Genomic DNA, 14,934 nt, shown 5'->3' with positions numbered 1-14,934 from the left:
TGGTATGTAAAAGTTAGTGTTTGCCTCACAAAGGATTTCTGTGCATCAAGAACAAATCTACTTTAAGGGCTGGAAGTAGACGAAAAGCAGCGGTCTCTGGGCTGGAACGCACAAACTCACTCACATGTCCTGGGTATCAGCTGATAGGAATTCTTTCAAACTGAAAATCACACAACTCTACCCCACTGGATAATTAAAAGAGCTGCACTGGCAGCCTATAGAGGTGTTCATAAATTCTACAACATTTTGCATCACCCACTGAGCTCTTCACAACAAAAGCCAATGATACCTCAAGCTCAGAATCATCAAAAAAAATTACATCACTAGGAAACGTAAGTCATTTAACGCCACCCTTCAGGCAGTAAAGATTCCACTCACAGAATGTGAATGACCAAACAATGTTTTTCTGGTATGGCACTGTAGTTCTTGCCTGTACCTGAAGTACTTACAGAATAACATGAATATTTCATATTCAGACAAAAAACTTGAGAATAATGTTCAATTGAGTGCTCTTTCTCCTCCTGCAGTCGATTCTATTACGTCCCCACTCCACTGCCTATCCCAGCTGCAGTCCTCCCACTGCACACTTTGAAAGTGGTTTCTTCAACCTGAATGAACACCTTTCAACTGTTCTATAAAATATATCAATAAAAAAAAGGCTGGCAGTCATAAGTGGATTGCAATATCCAAGATCCTCTCCTGGCCAGTGTTCCATCTTCCTCAAGATTATTTAAAAAATTCTAGATTTAAACGTACTCGAGAGGAATTTGAATCTTATGTTTCAAGGTTTAAACAGCATCACACTACAGACAATCACCGCAAATATGTGTACGCTGAACAGAACAAACCTGATTTTTTACATACGTAGGGATTAATTATGGTGTTTCATGTGCCTCAAAATACTTAACATTAGCAGATATAGGCAATGAGGCAGAGGTGGGAAGTGAAAATCCAAGGATTAAATTATTATGATAAAATTGGGAAACAGATTAGAGCCTAGATTTCCCACTTCCCAAGTGATCAGTTAAGTCATTAAAACAAACTAGTGCCCGACTAGATATATTGCTATGTAGCGGTTAAATAGAACCTTCATTTGTTTGTTAATGGCTAAACAGTTCAAGACAGACAAATCAAGGCACAATGTAGATTGGACCAGGAACTTAGTGAACTGGAGGTACTCTTGTGATCAGAGGCTTCAAACATATTCCGCTGATCAAATGCATCAATCTCGTTAAAGAAAAAAATAATAAAAGTAGGGCCAAAAAATGTTAGAAATAACACAAAAAATGTAATACAAATGTAGCTGGAAAAAAAAGCTTTGCTAGCTCACAAATAAAACTGTAGTTCCCTTTCAGATCATCATTCCAAAAAGAAAAGTAATTTATTGATGGATTACATCTTAAGAGGAATAAAAACCAGATGAAGTATACCAACCATAAACAAAGAAAATGTGGCTCGTAGTAAACTACAACCAAACATCAAGGAGTAACATTTTTTTACTAATATCTGGCACACTGTGAATAGTTTTAACACTATAATGTAACCGGTCTTTAAAGATCAGTACTTACGCAGCCATCTGCAAAGAATTTCTGCCATATTTTCCAGGCTCCCTCTCTGACTGTATCAGATACTTTGAGTGATTCACACAACAAAGTGAAGTCAGCATCATCAAGCCACTGCCTACAAAAATTATAAAAGTAAAAAAACAAGCATTAACATGATAGTCTCTCCGAGATAAATCTCTTTACATACATCCAGATGAGACAGTCAGTAAAAGTATTTTAGATCAACTCCCCAGGGATGTGGAATTCCTATAGCCCGACGCCCGGGACATTTTGTTTGGGGTCACGGGCAACAAGTTTTAATGTCTATTTTGTCCTTGGGACAAGTAGGCCCAACCCCCTACAGCACAAACCCTTTAGCTGCCAGTTTACAATACCACATTATGGATCAAGGAAGGGCATTGTCTACAGTTAAGGTAATATGTGTGTCCATGTGTTAACACTTTTCAAACTTGTATTTATGGTTCATTAATGCAAAGCCTTTATTATTAGGGTGAGCACTAAAAGTAAATGTTGTCAGCTCTACCTGCACTACTGACGGTGGTTCCAGTATAAACATGTATACACGTTTTCAAAGTTTAGTAATATGAGGCTATGTATAATGCTCCTAGAATGCTCTATGATTATATGCAAATATTTGCAGAAGCTTGAAAGCAACAGTGATGATTATTTGCTTTCAAAATAAAATGTTCACAAAAAAATGCAAGTAGGAAAAAAATATTTTGCTAAACTACTGTAAGATTTTAGGTACCATATATTTGTAGCATCATTTAGTAACATGTTGATGTATGCTTGTATTTCCCAAAAATATTCATAATGGAAAATCAGTGTAACCAGTTAAATTGTGGGAAACAAAAATAAACAAGCATTGGCAAAGCCAGCAGGTCTGAAATTGGTGGTCAGGCTCTTGGTTTTGTCAATGCGTGACTTGTTTAGGCATGGTTTTTGTAAAACCTTATCTGTGTGGGAGCTGCAGGGCCCTCACCATTTTAACAAGCATTGGCAAAAGCAAAAAACTGTTTTGGTCTCAAAAAGCACACATTGCCACAGCAGTTCCAGGCACTGAACAAAACTACTGTGTGCGCCAATATGCTCCTTGTAATAGAGGAGGAGAAGGAGAAGAAGGATAATTTTACTAAAACACAAAAGGTCATGGTTAACCTCAGGCCTAATTAGAGGCCCAATTATTAAAGAAAGTCTCAAAAGTGCATCCATGGTATATATCCATGCATTACGTGCTTATATACAGTCTCCGTGAATTCACAAGAATTTACAGAAATAGGCCAATAAATAGTACTCCTAGAAAATATTTGTGAACTGCATTTTAGCATGAGCAAATGTGCTTATGTACATTTGCTCATGTGAAAATCTGAATGTTTCAAGTTTAACTTTTCCTCCAACCACTTTTTTCCCAACCCTGAAGAAGTTTTACGTCTGCCACTGCCAGGAGTAAATTTCCAACCTTTTTCAGTATGGGAAAAGATTAGAAAAGAGTTGGTGAAAACCCTTAAAACGTGCAAGTTAGTAAGTTTGCACAGACACAAAAGGGCATTCAAAACCTTGAACTATTGCTTACCACTACCTTCAGCCCCAGTATGTAGACCTGCAAAAACGTAGCAACATAAGGGAATTGCTAGTATTCAAACCCTACTATGGTACAAGCCCTGGCATAATTAGAGAGGCTTTATCAGAACTCTTGCTTAATGAGATTGCTGCCGTAATTTGTCACCACATTACGTGGCACAAAAGGGACAAGTGGATTTTGTTACAGGACAAGTAGATATATGAAGCAACCTGCCCCATGGACAAGTAGATATTTTATTAAATTCCACACCCCTGGACTCCCCGACACCAATCAAGTGTCCTTCAGGTACACTTTTTTAACATTCATTTTGGAGATCGGCTGTTTCTTATCGCAAGTTTGTGATTACAAATCTCTGCCAAGCTAAAGTTCTGTTTAGAAGACAGTTTACTGTTTGTCTAGGTAGAAACATTCTGACAAAGTATATGCTTTCATCGCCAAGATTCCTAGATGGGGATAGATGCTTTCATCGCCAAGATTCCTAGATGTGGATAGATAAAGTTTACCATGACAGGTTCACAATCACTTTAGAGGCAGAAGTACTATGCAGGAGCAGAAAAAGCCAGTGAAACACCTTAGGGACAAGACTCTGCATCGCTGTGCTTGCTAATGAAGGAACAGTCCATTGCACCGGTGTGCAGAACCAACTGGAGCCTCCCGACAGTATGGTGAGCCATAAACTTTGCAGTCATGCCCTGAGGCGAGGATGCGAGGCGGGTCCAAAAAACAACAACAACAAAAACAGGAGGCTCAGAGGGTAGACTATTGGAGGGGGGAGCGACTGAATGGGAACTAAGCATTTCACTAATAAAAGGGTTATCATAGGATTTAGGTTAATGTTATCAGTGTTCAGCAAACAGCGCTTTAGTCATATCGTCCACAACCATAGAGTTGCCTAGGTGGTTGGCGCTCTAATGGTTGGACTCCTCACTACTTTATCACAAGAGGGCATCTGGAGCCAAAGGCGTGCCAAGGGCAAACCCGTCCATGCCCAAACCGGTACAGGAACCCTGCCCCTGCCTCAGATAGTGGTCAATGCCAGGCAGCATCTGCTTGACCTTTGAGGGGGTGTGTAAGGGCATCACAGCCTGTAAACATTGCTCTTATAGCGCTTTCCCTAACCTCCCAGCAGATATCTCCCTCCTTCTAAGGACGGTTGGAAAAAGTGCTACTAAACTGTCATTCCCCCCCATCTACATCAGCTGGAAATCTCCTTCCTGAAGGACACAATGCCTGATGCGGTCTTTGTTACTGAACCCTGGCTCCACGAGGAGTATTGCTCAAACACACCCACACTACTCTCCCCACCCCCCCCCATTTACTATATCATTCGTAGAGATAGATGGGACAGAAAGGGTGGAGGACTCGCAATCATACTGTATGATGGGACTCGCTCGAACTGCCCCAGGGTCAAAAAGTACAGGGCCCTACTCATGTAAAGGGGCACTTGTTAGACCCTTACTTTATCAACTACCCTTTGCTCCAGGTCTCGGATCCAATACCCATCCTCTGGACCAACCATCTTATGATCCCAATTGTCTTTATGATCTCTAACCCGGGGACTCGGACCCAATAGGTATTACCGCGGGGCAGGAACCTTGAAGGTAGTTTGACTAAAGGGCTAACCCTCAGTTCCTAGAGTCCTCAGTATGTACATACTCTCTCAAAGAGGGATGGAGTAAAGAAATTACTAAAGACAAAATAGTTGATGTTTCCTGTTAAGGAGCAGCTTTCTGCCCTTAAGATACAAAAGTAGAATAGGGACTCCCCTTTTCACTTTAACCAGGGAGGACAACCTTCGTTTGCCCTGATGAAAGTCCAGGACCACTTGGGCCAATCAAGGACTGAAACATGTTGGCACTAGGGTCATAGGACCATAAATTTCCATTGAACCCCCCCCCGCCCTGTTTACCATTTTAATATCCCTAACAGGTCCACGAATAAAGGGATACTGGGATCTGTTTGCGGATTTTTAATCTTTAATTCCCCCCGGCTATTTCTCCACAAGAGCTCCCTGGAATACGGTTGAGCCGATGATGAAGCATGACACCACTAGGGTGTGTGAGGGTAATATAAACAAAAGGAAGTGTTTCCTTCCCTAGTGGGTAACAACTAAATTGCTTCATGTAGGACCTTCCCATATCTAACTTTCCAGGGTTAGTTACAGGAATTTGTGAACAGCGTTCACAAGACCGTGGGATACTTTTTGTGAACAGTATATAACACGGTAGGACGTACTCCCACCTGTGATCACCTCTCTGCCCTTACTGCACAGGCGAATGTCCATTCTTTGGTTGCCATAGTTACTTTGTGCTCTGACCCTTTTATATCGCCAAAACCTTTGGCCCGGGAAGATAGATGTTAGTCAAAGTTAAATTGAAATCAACAAAGGATATCAATGTGTCACAAGTGTCTTCCACACCTGTGCCAGGCAAGCCATTACGTTTTTTAAAAGAACCCTCACCCACCAACCTTGTTAGTGGCATGCTTCATCATTGTGTTCCCACCCCAGATGCCCAATGCACCTAAGGTGTGCTATGACGCCAGATTACAGTGGAGCAGTTTTTTGTGAAATAACTTTAAAACTACCTCAAAGGGATCCTTGGGAAAATGTAATAATGGACCCCTTGGATAGAGTCAAAAACAGCGATAGAAGTTGTACAGTGAGGGAATAATGGTCTTTTACATCAAAGTGTAAATAGTGTTAGGTCGACATGTTTCAGCCAATCATGCGTGCTGTGCTGTATGTATCACAGTGGCTTTCTTCAGGATCAAGTTACCTACTAGTAATGCCTTAGTAAGTAGATGCATGCATGCTAAAACAAGTGTCAATTTTGTGGAGCGATCTGTAGCTTATGATTTTCCTCTGTATTCATTATTCTTTCTGGAGAGGATATAATAAAAGAAGACATTATGTATATAACATATGGTAGCTCATATTGTCGATGGAATCTTGAGCACAGTTTGAGCAGCACGAGAGCCATGCAGTGTGCTCATCATGTATGAACACCATTCTTTCCATTAATGTAGCATGCATGTGGTGAACCAGCATTCAGATCCAACCACACACCGCATTCCGTTGTTGGGCTCTGAACCACAAGCAACTAACACCAAGATTACAGAATCACTAACCCACTTTTTTGACCTAACCACTCCAAAAAACAGGCTAATTCAAAAAATTAATAAGGCGTCCCCTTGATTCACCCTCCCCATCCAATCTTGGAGTCATGAAAAAATTATTTCTGAGGCCTCTTCAGTTGCCTCCAGCATATCACTGTGACTTCCAGGTGACTGATGTCTATGCCTTTGATTCAATAAAACAAACAATAAGTTCTTGAATTTAATAAGAATATCATGCCCAGATAATTTACCATCAGTCAATATCTAATAATGACTGGTGGGCTAAAATGTTTACATCCAGTTTCAGACAGTTTACGCTGAACCAACAATTTTCATCTTTATGAAAGTGGGCAAAAGTTGAACTCAATCAAGAAGGTTTTTAAACAGAAAACATTCTAATATATTATGTTCTTCAGCTGAGTTGTATATCAGCCACCACATTAGTTTACTTGTTTGTAGCCTATCTACAAGCAGTTTTCTCTAGAGTAAATGAGTGCTCATCAAAAGCAGGGGCATTAGTCCTGGGTCTATTATATGCAGATCATCTGATAATGGATCAGATATAAATAGGCTTACACAGAAAAATTACAGATATATGGCTTGCACTGTATGGAAAAATGTCTTACAATTTAGAAAAAAACAAGATCCTAGTTCTTGGCTCACAGCAGAATATATATATTTATTGTTTATGTGAGAATCCAAAATTAAGGTGGTAATGGCATAAAGATAACTGGGTATTCTTTTTTATAAAAACGTATCCTGGTTAGCCCATCGTAACCAATGTGAAACCAGAGCCTTGTCCAGCAAAGTCATATTATAAAGAATTTAATTTTGCCTCTGGTGGACAATCATTCTACTGCACCCCTCCTTAAGGCACGTATAGTCAAAGTTCACCATCTTTCCTGCAGATTTCGGTCAAGGCACTGAAAAAGGTAGGACGTGAAGGGTAATTGTATGACTGCCTACAGACAAACAATAAATTGCTGTGTATTGACCCAATTCTTCTAGATGGAAGGGATGTATAAATTCAATAAAACACCGGTACAGTGTGTACTAAATTTACATTCAGCTGGCTGAAGGGGCAATGTAGGTACTGGACCCGGTGCACCTCCTGGACGACTGTATTTACAGATATTGCCACCCCTCATCAGACCATGAAGTGAAGGGCAGCCCTAAGGAGTGCTGAAAGCTAACATAAGGGAAGGTAGGAAATCTCTGTTTCACATGATTTTATTTAGCCACTTACATCAAGAGCACTGGGATTATGCAATTCTGCCATTGCAGCTTTTTCCCTGCATAATTATGGTTTCGACACATTTGTCACATAATCCATCATCTGTTGCATAAACTGAATATATATTAACCAAAAAATTGTTTCTAGCTCAGATGGATGAAAAGTTACTTAAAACGTTGAAATGAATTCATGCACAGTGGAAGGCCCTACGCAAAGGTTAATTGATCATCTTTCAGTTGATTTTTTCTACGTTTGTTTGTTAAATTGGTACTAATGAAGTGACATCTAACCAGACAGTAGTATCATGTAAACTTTTTTTATAAAACAATGAAGTAATACTATCAGAAAATGTGCTGTATAATTTATTTTTTCCTGCTGCATTACTTAGTCAACCTTGTAGCATAATTTGGTGCTCCCCTGCCCCATAATTCCAGTGGCTATGACTTAAATTTATAAATGGGGATCCCTTGACAGCCCTGGGGATTGCCCATGGCCATGTATATGGCTTAAGCGAAGGCAGAAACATGTTGGCACATTAGAAGGATGCTATGGTCATTGCACCCTTAAGAATCCACAGTTTCGTTGTTTAATTTTTTTAATCATATCTAAGAATCCTCTTACTAAAAAGTATTCATGTGGTATATCTTAAGGTATTCTTAACTCAAACTGGATCCCTGCCTTGTTCAGGTAATTAGAACTCCCTCATAAGCTGAGGCTTGAGTCCACCTTGGTAGTACTTAGCTTACAAGGGTAGGATGAGGTGGCCAATAATGAAGTATGCCACATTATGTAGGTGAGGCACCTTGATCCAAATATATGAGTTGATGTATCGGAGGCCACTAGGTATATAGGTTTAGGATAGGGGGAAAACTCTGCATGCAGGTTATTGACTTTCTTTTGGAGGTAGTATGGTGTTTTGGTCTCCATTTCTCTCATTGTGCCGGTGGGGGAATGAATTTATACAAATACTCCAGTGATCAACCATGCACTGCTTTCTGGGCAAAGCACAGGAGTTTGAAATTAGCATTTTTTTTCAAAGTGGGGGTTGTGGAGGGGGTAGTAGCGCAGATGAGATTATATTGCTTCAGGCCAAGCAAGAGAGAGGCAGCACGTGCTGGAGCTGTTGCCGAGTCTGGACATGCATTTTCTAGGAGGGCCTGTGCAAAAGGTGCTGCGATAGTCAATATGGGAGTTCACCAAGTATGTTGGGAAACTTTCTAGATGATGTTTAGGTACGGAAGGGTACCTCTTAGCGGGCACAGATGGAGTTAGTCAACTACAGAAAATAAATTTGGCACAATCCCTCCGTCACTAAAACATCGGTAGTACCAGTTAAGGTTTTATGTTCAAACTAATAATCCCAAACCTGAGCACGAAGCAAAATCTCAGGATACTGGCAGTGCGGGTTTCAAGGCATTGATTGGGCACAACAACGATATTGGTGGCTTAGAGTTGATCCACAGGACATTGCAGAGCTTGGCAGGGTCAGCGTAGACAGGGATGAAAGTGATACGGCAGTTTTAATCGGGTTGTAGACAAAACTAGGGTTTGGCAGTGCTGGGAATCTGTGAGTAAGTAGCGTCTTGGGCAATTTTGAGGAGCTGACGTTATGCTCGTAGTTCTAAGATTCGGGACTTAGCGTTGAGATCTAAGCAGTGTTGAACGGGGTCTGCAAAGTTGGTGGCACAGCTGGAGCGTGGCTGGCGGTACTTTGGAGGTTACTGTAAACTGTAACTCACCGATGATCTTCTTGCGACTGGACAGTGCTAGCTGAACTGTCCGCTTTCCGAGGCTGCGGTGGGTTCTTCGGGGGCATGATGAGTGGGGATGCTCCCAGTATCCGGTGCTCCCCAGCTGAGGTAGTCTACTTCCCGCTACCGCAAGTCCTAGACACAAGGCAGTCACGTGACCAGTGCGCACCCATTGGGACACAACGTGGACCGTCACCGCCTAGTAAGCCCCGCCTCTCCTGGATTGAATCGCGCTCCGATTGGTAGGCGCGGTGAGCGGCGCTGTGATTCGTCCGTGACTGAGTGAGAGGGAGAGAAGAACAACAGAAGTGGAGAGGGTAGTTGTTGCAGTTTGTACTTTCCTATACATTTATCTGTCTAGATGTATCCGCTCTTTGGTAAGGGTCCTGAGTGATGTGACACGCTGTTCCTTGTCAAATATGCATGTCCTGCCTGTCTTTTCTAATAAGCAATGTTGGGAATTATTCAGTGACGCAGTTTTCTTTACTTTCTCCTTATGTAGTTTGAGCTACTTTTCAGAAAATTTGAAGATAGGTGAAGGTATCTGCAGAGGATGTGGCCTAGAGCAGTGGTTCCCAAACTTTTTAGAACCACGTGAAATGTGGAATGTTTCAATGAAATAAAGTTGAAAACCAGGACTGGTATTTAGTAGAAAATGGAAGGTTTATTCCAGTATAACGAAGACACCACTGGAGTGCATCCTTCCTCCTTGAAGTCCAAACGGGTAATGTCTCTTGATCCGTTCATACTTCAAGGAGGTGGTGGGATGCACGAGAATGCTAATTTGAACAATTACATGTTTATACATCAATTGTACAGCATGCGCGCATAACAGAACAAGCGCGCATGCCAATGAACAGATTGTGAAAGATAGCGTGGCAAAACGAGCTAAGCACAGTAATAATCAGCAGTATGTACAATACATTACACCACAACCCACTTTTTAGAACGACATATTTTCGCAACCTAACCTACCTACCTACAATGGAAATGAGGAGGGGTAATTTTTTAATGTAACTAAAGCATTGTGTGGTAGCCCGGTGTAGTTCACAGACAATAAATACCAAAGGAGGGAGTGGAGAGTTGGTGTCCTACACAAACACCTAGGGTGGATTCGACCTCCCCTTACAATTATTTATAAACAAAAGGATTCACCCATGAGAGATTGGATGGATGATGTTTGATCATGGGTCAAGTGTGTTTCCTACATTTGTGGGAAGCACATCGTGTTTCTTAAATACCCCTCACACACCAAAAGGGCCCTTGGTGTCATGCTTCATCATAGGGGTCTTCGCATCCCTCAACGGAACGCGGTGTGCTACTACCAGCGAATGCGCAGGAGCACTGTTGTTTTCACTATCTGTGGTGTGAGAGAGGGTGAGTGGTAGGGTCAGGAGTGAGTGATAAGTGAATGTTAAAAAATACCTAGCACCTGTGGAGTAGAAACATTTAATATCATCATCATCATCATCAAAGACATCTTTATTTCGGCAATTTGCCTTAAAAAGAATACAAAAATAAACATGTACATAAACATCACCATACATTGTATTATAACATGTCGTAGGATTTTCATTGAATGTTAATTAAACCCCTTCTCTTGTTCCACATTGCTAATAAAAATTGGGAAACTGCAAATACTATGTATTTTGATGTATCTGACTTTAAAATTCTGAAAGCATAGTTACACTGTCGAAAGCCCATATTTTTACAGAGAGGTACTAGCCAATACTTCCTTGCTTTAGTGTACGCAGGACAAAAAAAAAATACATGAAGCTCATCCTCTTTGTCACAGCTGCATCCAGGACAAGTCTTGATAGAAGTATTTGACCAATTGCTAGTAAAAACTCTCAAGGGTAAAGTACCATATCTCCATTGGAGATATAATTTTCTTGATGCAATAGGATAAATGATATCCAAAAAGTTCTCAAATTGATAAAAATCCTTAAAACTTAAAAATGATTTAGTTAAGACCCCAATATTGGGGGTAGACTGTACACTAGTAAGTTGCTCAGCCACATAAATCTTGGTAAGCAACCTCCGCGGCATCGCCTGGCAGCTCCTTTCAGGGTCATACCACATATCAGGCAAACCCAGTCTGGTAAATTGGAATTTTAAAAACCTGAACCAAGGGATTTTTGCTGCACCACTGCTACTCAGTATTTCCTTTAACTCTGCCCTATAGTGCAATAGTTCAGGCGTAGTCCACAGCCTGTGCCAATACCTGAGAGGTTTCAAAGCCAGTTCATCTTCAATAGACCTCAGGCCCAGGTCCATCCTTAAAGGATGCAGCGGGGTGCTTTGTGGGAGTGTCAGTAGCTGCCTAATAAACTTATTTTCTATTTTGAGAGATTCATTCCCAGTTAAATGCCCCCATAGTTCCCCGCCATACAGAATTGCGGCCCTCGCCTGACTCTTGTAGATCTCCATCGGTGGTTTTATAGGTTTGTATGTAGACGTGTTGGACAGCCTGAGAATACCCCCTACATATTGGGTTAGTTTCATTTGCGCTTTTACTTGTTGGGGGGCCCATGAGAGACTTTCGCTTAGGGTTACCCCCAAATACTCAAAAGTTTTTACCCTTTCGAGTCTCACTGTGACTAGTTTGGGATTCTGCCTAGTGGAGAACGAGGGGTTAAAGACAATATACTTTGTCTTATTAACATTTATTTCAAGGCCACGACTTTTACAAAAATCCTCAAAACTATCCAACACACGCTGGATTCCCATTGGTGACTTGGAGAGTAGCAGGGTGTCATCAGCGAACATGATCGCCGGCACCCTGCTGCCTGCCAGACTTGGTGCATCATTGTTAGGGGCACTGTCAAGATGGGAAATCACACCATTGACATAGAGGCAGAACAGGGTAGGTGCCAATACGCACCCCTGCCTAACCCCTCTGTCAATGGGAAACTTTGATGACAGTGCCCCGTTCCTCCCACATCTGACCCGGGCGAAATTCCCCTCGTGCAACTTCATCAGCATTTTCAGGATTGGTAGTGGAACACCCAGGCTGAGGAGCACAGTCCAAAGTTTCCCCCGAGGCACCAAGTCGAAGGCGGAGCGGAGGTCCACGAATACCATGTAGAGGCTGCCACCCTCAATCTTTGCCGTTTTCCAGAATAGTAATAGCAGGCGAAAGATTTGGTCCATGGTAGAGGTGTTCCTCCTAAACCCCGCTTGGTATTGACTCAGTACGGCGTGCTCCTCCATCCAGTCCTGCAGTCGGTCAAGGATGAGCCGCGCAAAGATTATTTGCGGGACATCTATGAGGCTGATGGGCCTATAATTAGCTGGTAGCAGAGGGGAACCCTTCTTAAAGATGGGAACAATTTCTGCTCCCAGCCAGGTACAGGGAACCTTCATTCCTCTCAAGACAGCATTAAATATAATTCACAAATATGGTCCCCAGATCCCCGGTTGGTGTTTAAAGAGATCTCCCGGCAATTTATCTAGACCCAGTGCCTTTCCTGTTGCAATTTTAGAGATGGCGTTGACTACTTCCTCCGGCGTAAATTCTATGATGTCATGGGAATCTTTAAATGCTTCGAGAACCGGCTTCATGTCCACGTTAAGTCGACAGCATACAACGCCTTAAAATGGTCTTCCCAAACATTTGCCTCAATATTTGGTTCAGTTGCGGGTTTTAAGTCACCGCCTCCTGTGTTAATTATAGCCCAGAATTTGTGAGCATCTTTCTGTTCTAGGGCACAGGATAAATCGGTCCATTTATCATAGTCCCACTCTTGTTTAGCATGCTTCATCATTGCTTTATATTGTGTTCTCTTGGCAGAGATGAGTGGCTTATCGCTGCAAAGTTTTAGAGCCTGGATCAACTCTTTTTTTGCCAGTCGACATGCAGCATTGAACCAGGAGGAGACAGGGGTCCTTTTCTTCCTTTTAGTCACCAGTGGATTAAAAACAACAAGTAGGGTGTTAACTATATTCGTATGTAGAGCCTGCAATTTGGTATTAAAGTCTGGAGGAGGTTGTTGGGAATTTAAGGCTTCTATTTCAATAAAGAAAGGAAGAATTAGATTGTATAAATTTGCGAGTTCCTCGCGGGACGCCACGACCTTGTTCCACTTGACCCTGCGCCGATCATTAGTTAAAACTACCCTGTCTCCGAGATCATCTAGGTGTCCTTGTTCCTTCGCTCATGGGGCGGGGAAAACCAACTCCAACCTCAATGCATTGTGGTCACTGTCATCCCTTGCAATTACCGTAAAATCAATTACCTTAGACCACAATCTTGTCCCAACCATAATGTAATCTATACGTGATTCGTGGCCCTTTTTGTTATATGTGCACCTCGAAGGTACGTCAGAGCGGGTGCGTCCATTACAGGCCCTAATAGAATGACTTAATGTTAGGGCCGTTATCTGGATCGCTAGGGGAGACCATGACCTGGGGTGTGGAGATTGCGTTGGGGGTATAGACCAAAAATCGTCCTCAGTCGCAAGAGCACCATCATCCATCCCCTGCAAGGGTTCATAATGACAGTTCAAGTCTCCCGCTATTAATAAAAAAGTATCCGTTGGGATGGAATACAAAAAGTTTATCAGATCTTCCACTGTAGTAGACTCGCTGGCTATGCCTACAGGTCTCGAGTAGACATTCACAATAGCGAGCTTAAAACAGTTAGGCCATTTCAAGACCACACACTGTAGGTCATCCGAATGGGTGGTCACAGACTCAGCCGTACAGCCCAAGTGGGTTCCCACCCATATGGTGAGGCCCCCAGACGGTCGTCCCTTCCCCCCCCATCGTGCCGGTACATGAAAGCCCGCAAATCCAACTCTCCTTTCCTCTTCCCTAGCCCACGTCTCTTGAAATAAACATATATCCATCCCATCTATAAAAGTACCCCAGTCTGGACAAGATAATTTACTATGTAGACCTGCCACATTCCATGACGCAATTACCAGGGGTCTAGTAGTACTGATTACCATGGAATTACAGTCACTCCTTCTAGTGGTACTTTCTCCACATAGTAGCTGCTGGGGGACCGATAAGGCTTCTGGGCGACTGCCGACAGATAGAACCTCATCAGTCTCAGGGGGGATTTCTACAGTGGGGGTACAACGCTGAAAATTAGTGCTTGTGGTGCTATCCTTGATTAGCGGACACTCTTCCTCACAAGTAGCCTTGCCCCTACTATTATTAAACAATTGAGTTCCTCCCAGTGTCTGGTCAAGTCAATCAACCAGATCCAGACAGCTAAATCTGTTTTGGGTTGATATTTTGCCCATTAATGACAATTGATCATAGGGAGCCCTGACAGTCCTTTCCCCCTCCTCTATGCTCTACCAGGGTCCAACCACTCTCAAAATTATTCCGGCAGATTGGGGGGTAGAAATAGGACAGTAGATGTGGTTGTATCTTCGCTCCCTGCTTATAATGTCTCTAATTACAGATGTATTCAACAGTTCGCGGATCGTTAAAGTTAACCAATATGCAATCACCCATAATAGTTTTTGGCCTATGCCTCACCCACGGTACTCTACGTACCATCAATATTTTGCTAGTAATGTGGGGGGGAAGTGGTCGGTTTTTGTTGAGCCAGTCTATAACTTTGTTTTTAAGGGACGAAAATGATTCTATACTTGAGCTTGGTAGCTCAGGGACTCCAACCAAGATTGCCAAATAAGGACTACATTCTGGTGGCAAATTAATTCTGCGTTC

At 42.3% G+C, this 14,934-nt stretch overlaps 1 protein-coding gene across 1 annotated transcript in view; it reads right to left on the bottom strand.

The window, feature by feature from the left end:
• RB1 (RB transcriptional corepressor 1) overlaps positions 1 to 9,450 on the bottom strand; it is a 1,278,597-nt gene extending 1,269,147 nt beyond the window's left edge. Inside the window, exons 1-2 of the mRNA XM_085621884.1 lie at positions 9,238 to 9,450; positions 1,569 to 1,680 (exon numbers count right to left, since the gene is read on the bottom strand). Of these exons, the coding sequence (XP_085478010.1) occupies positions 1,569 to 1,680; positions 9,238 to 9,314 (189 nt within the window). The 5' untranslated portion in view covers positions 9,315 to 9,450. The remainder of the gene's footprint in view (positions 1 to 1,568; positions 1,681 to 9,237) is intronic.
• Between the last annotated feature and the right edge of the window lie 5,484 nt (positions 9,451 to 14,934).

The sequence above is a fragment of the Triturus cristatus genome, chromosome 8, assembly GCF_964204655.1.
Source record: "Triturus cristatus chromosome 8, aTriCri1.1, whole genome shotgun sequence".
NCBI lineage: Eukaryota > Metazoa > Chordata > Amphibia > Caudata > Salamandridae > Triturus > Triturus cristatus.
The sequence above is the reverse complement of the archived record's forward strand: the minus strand, read 5'-3'. Positions and strand labels throughout refer to the sequence as shown.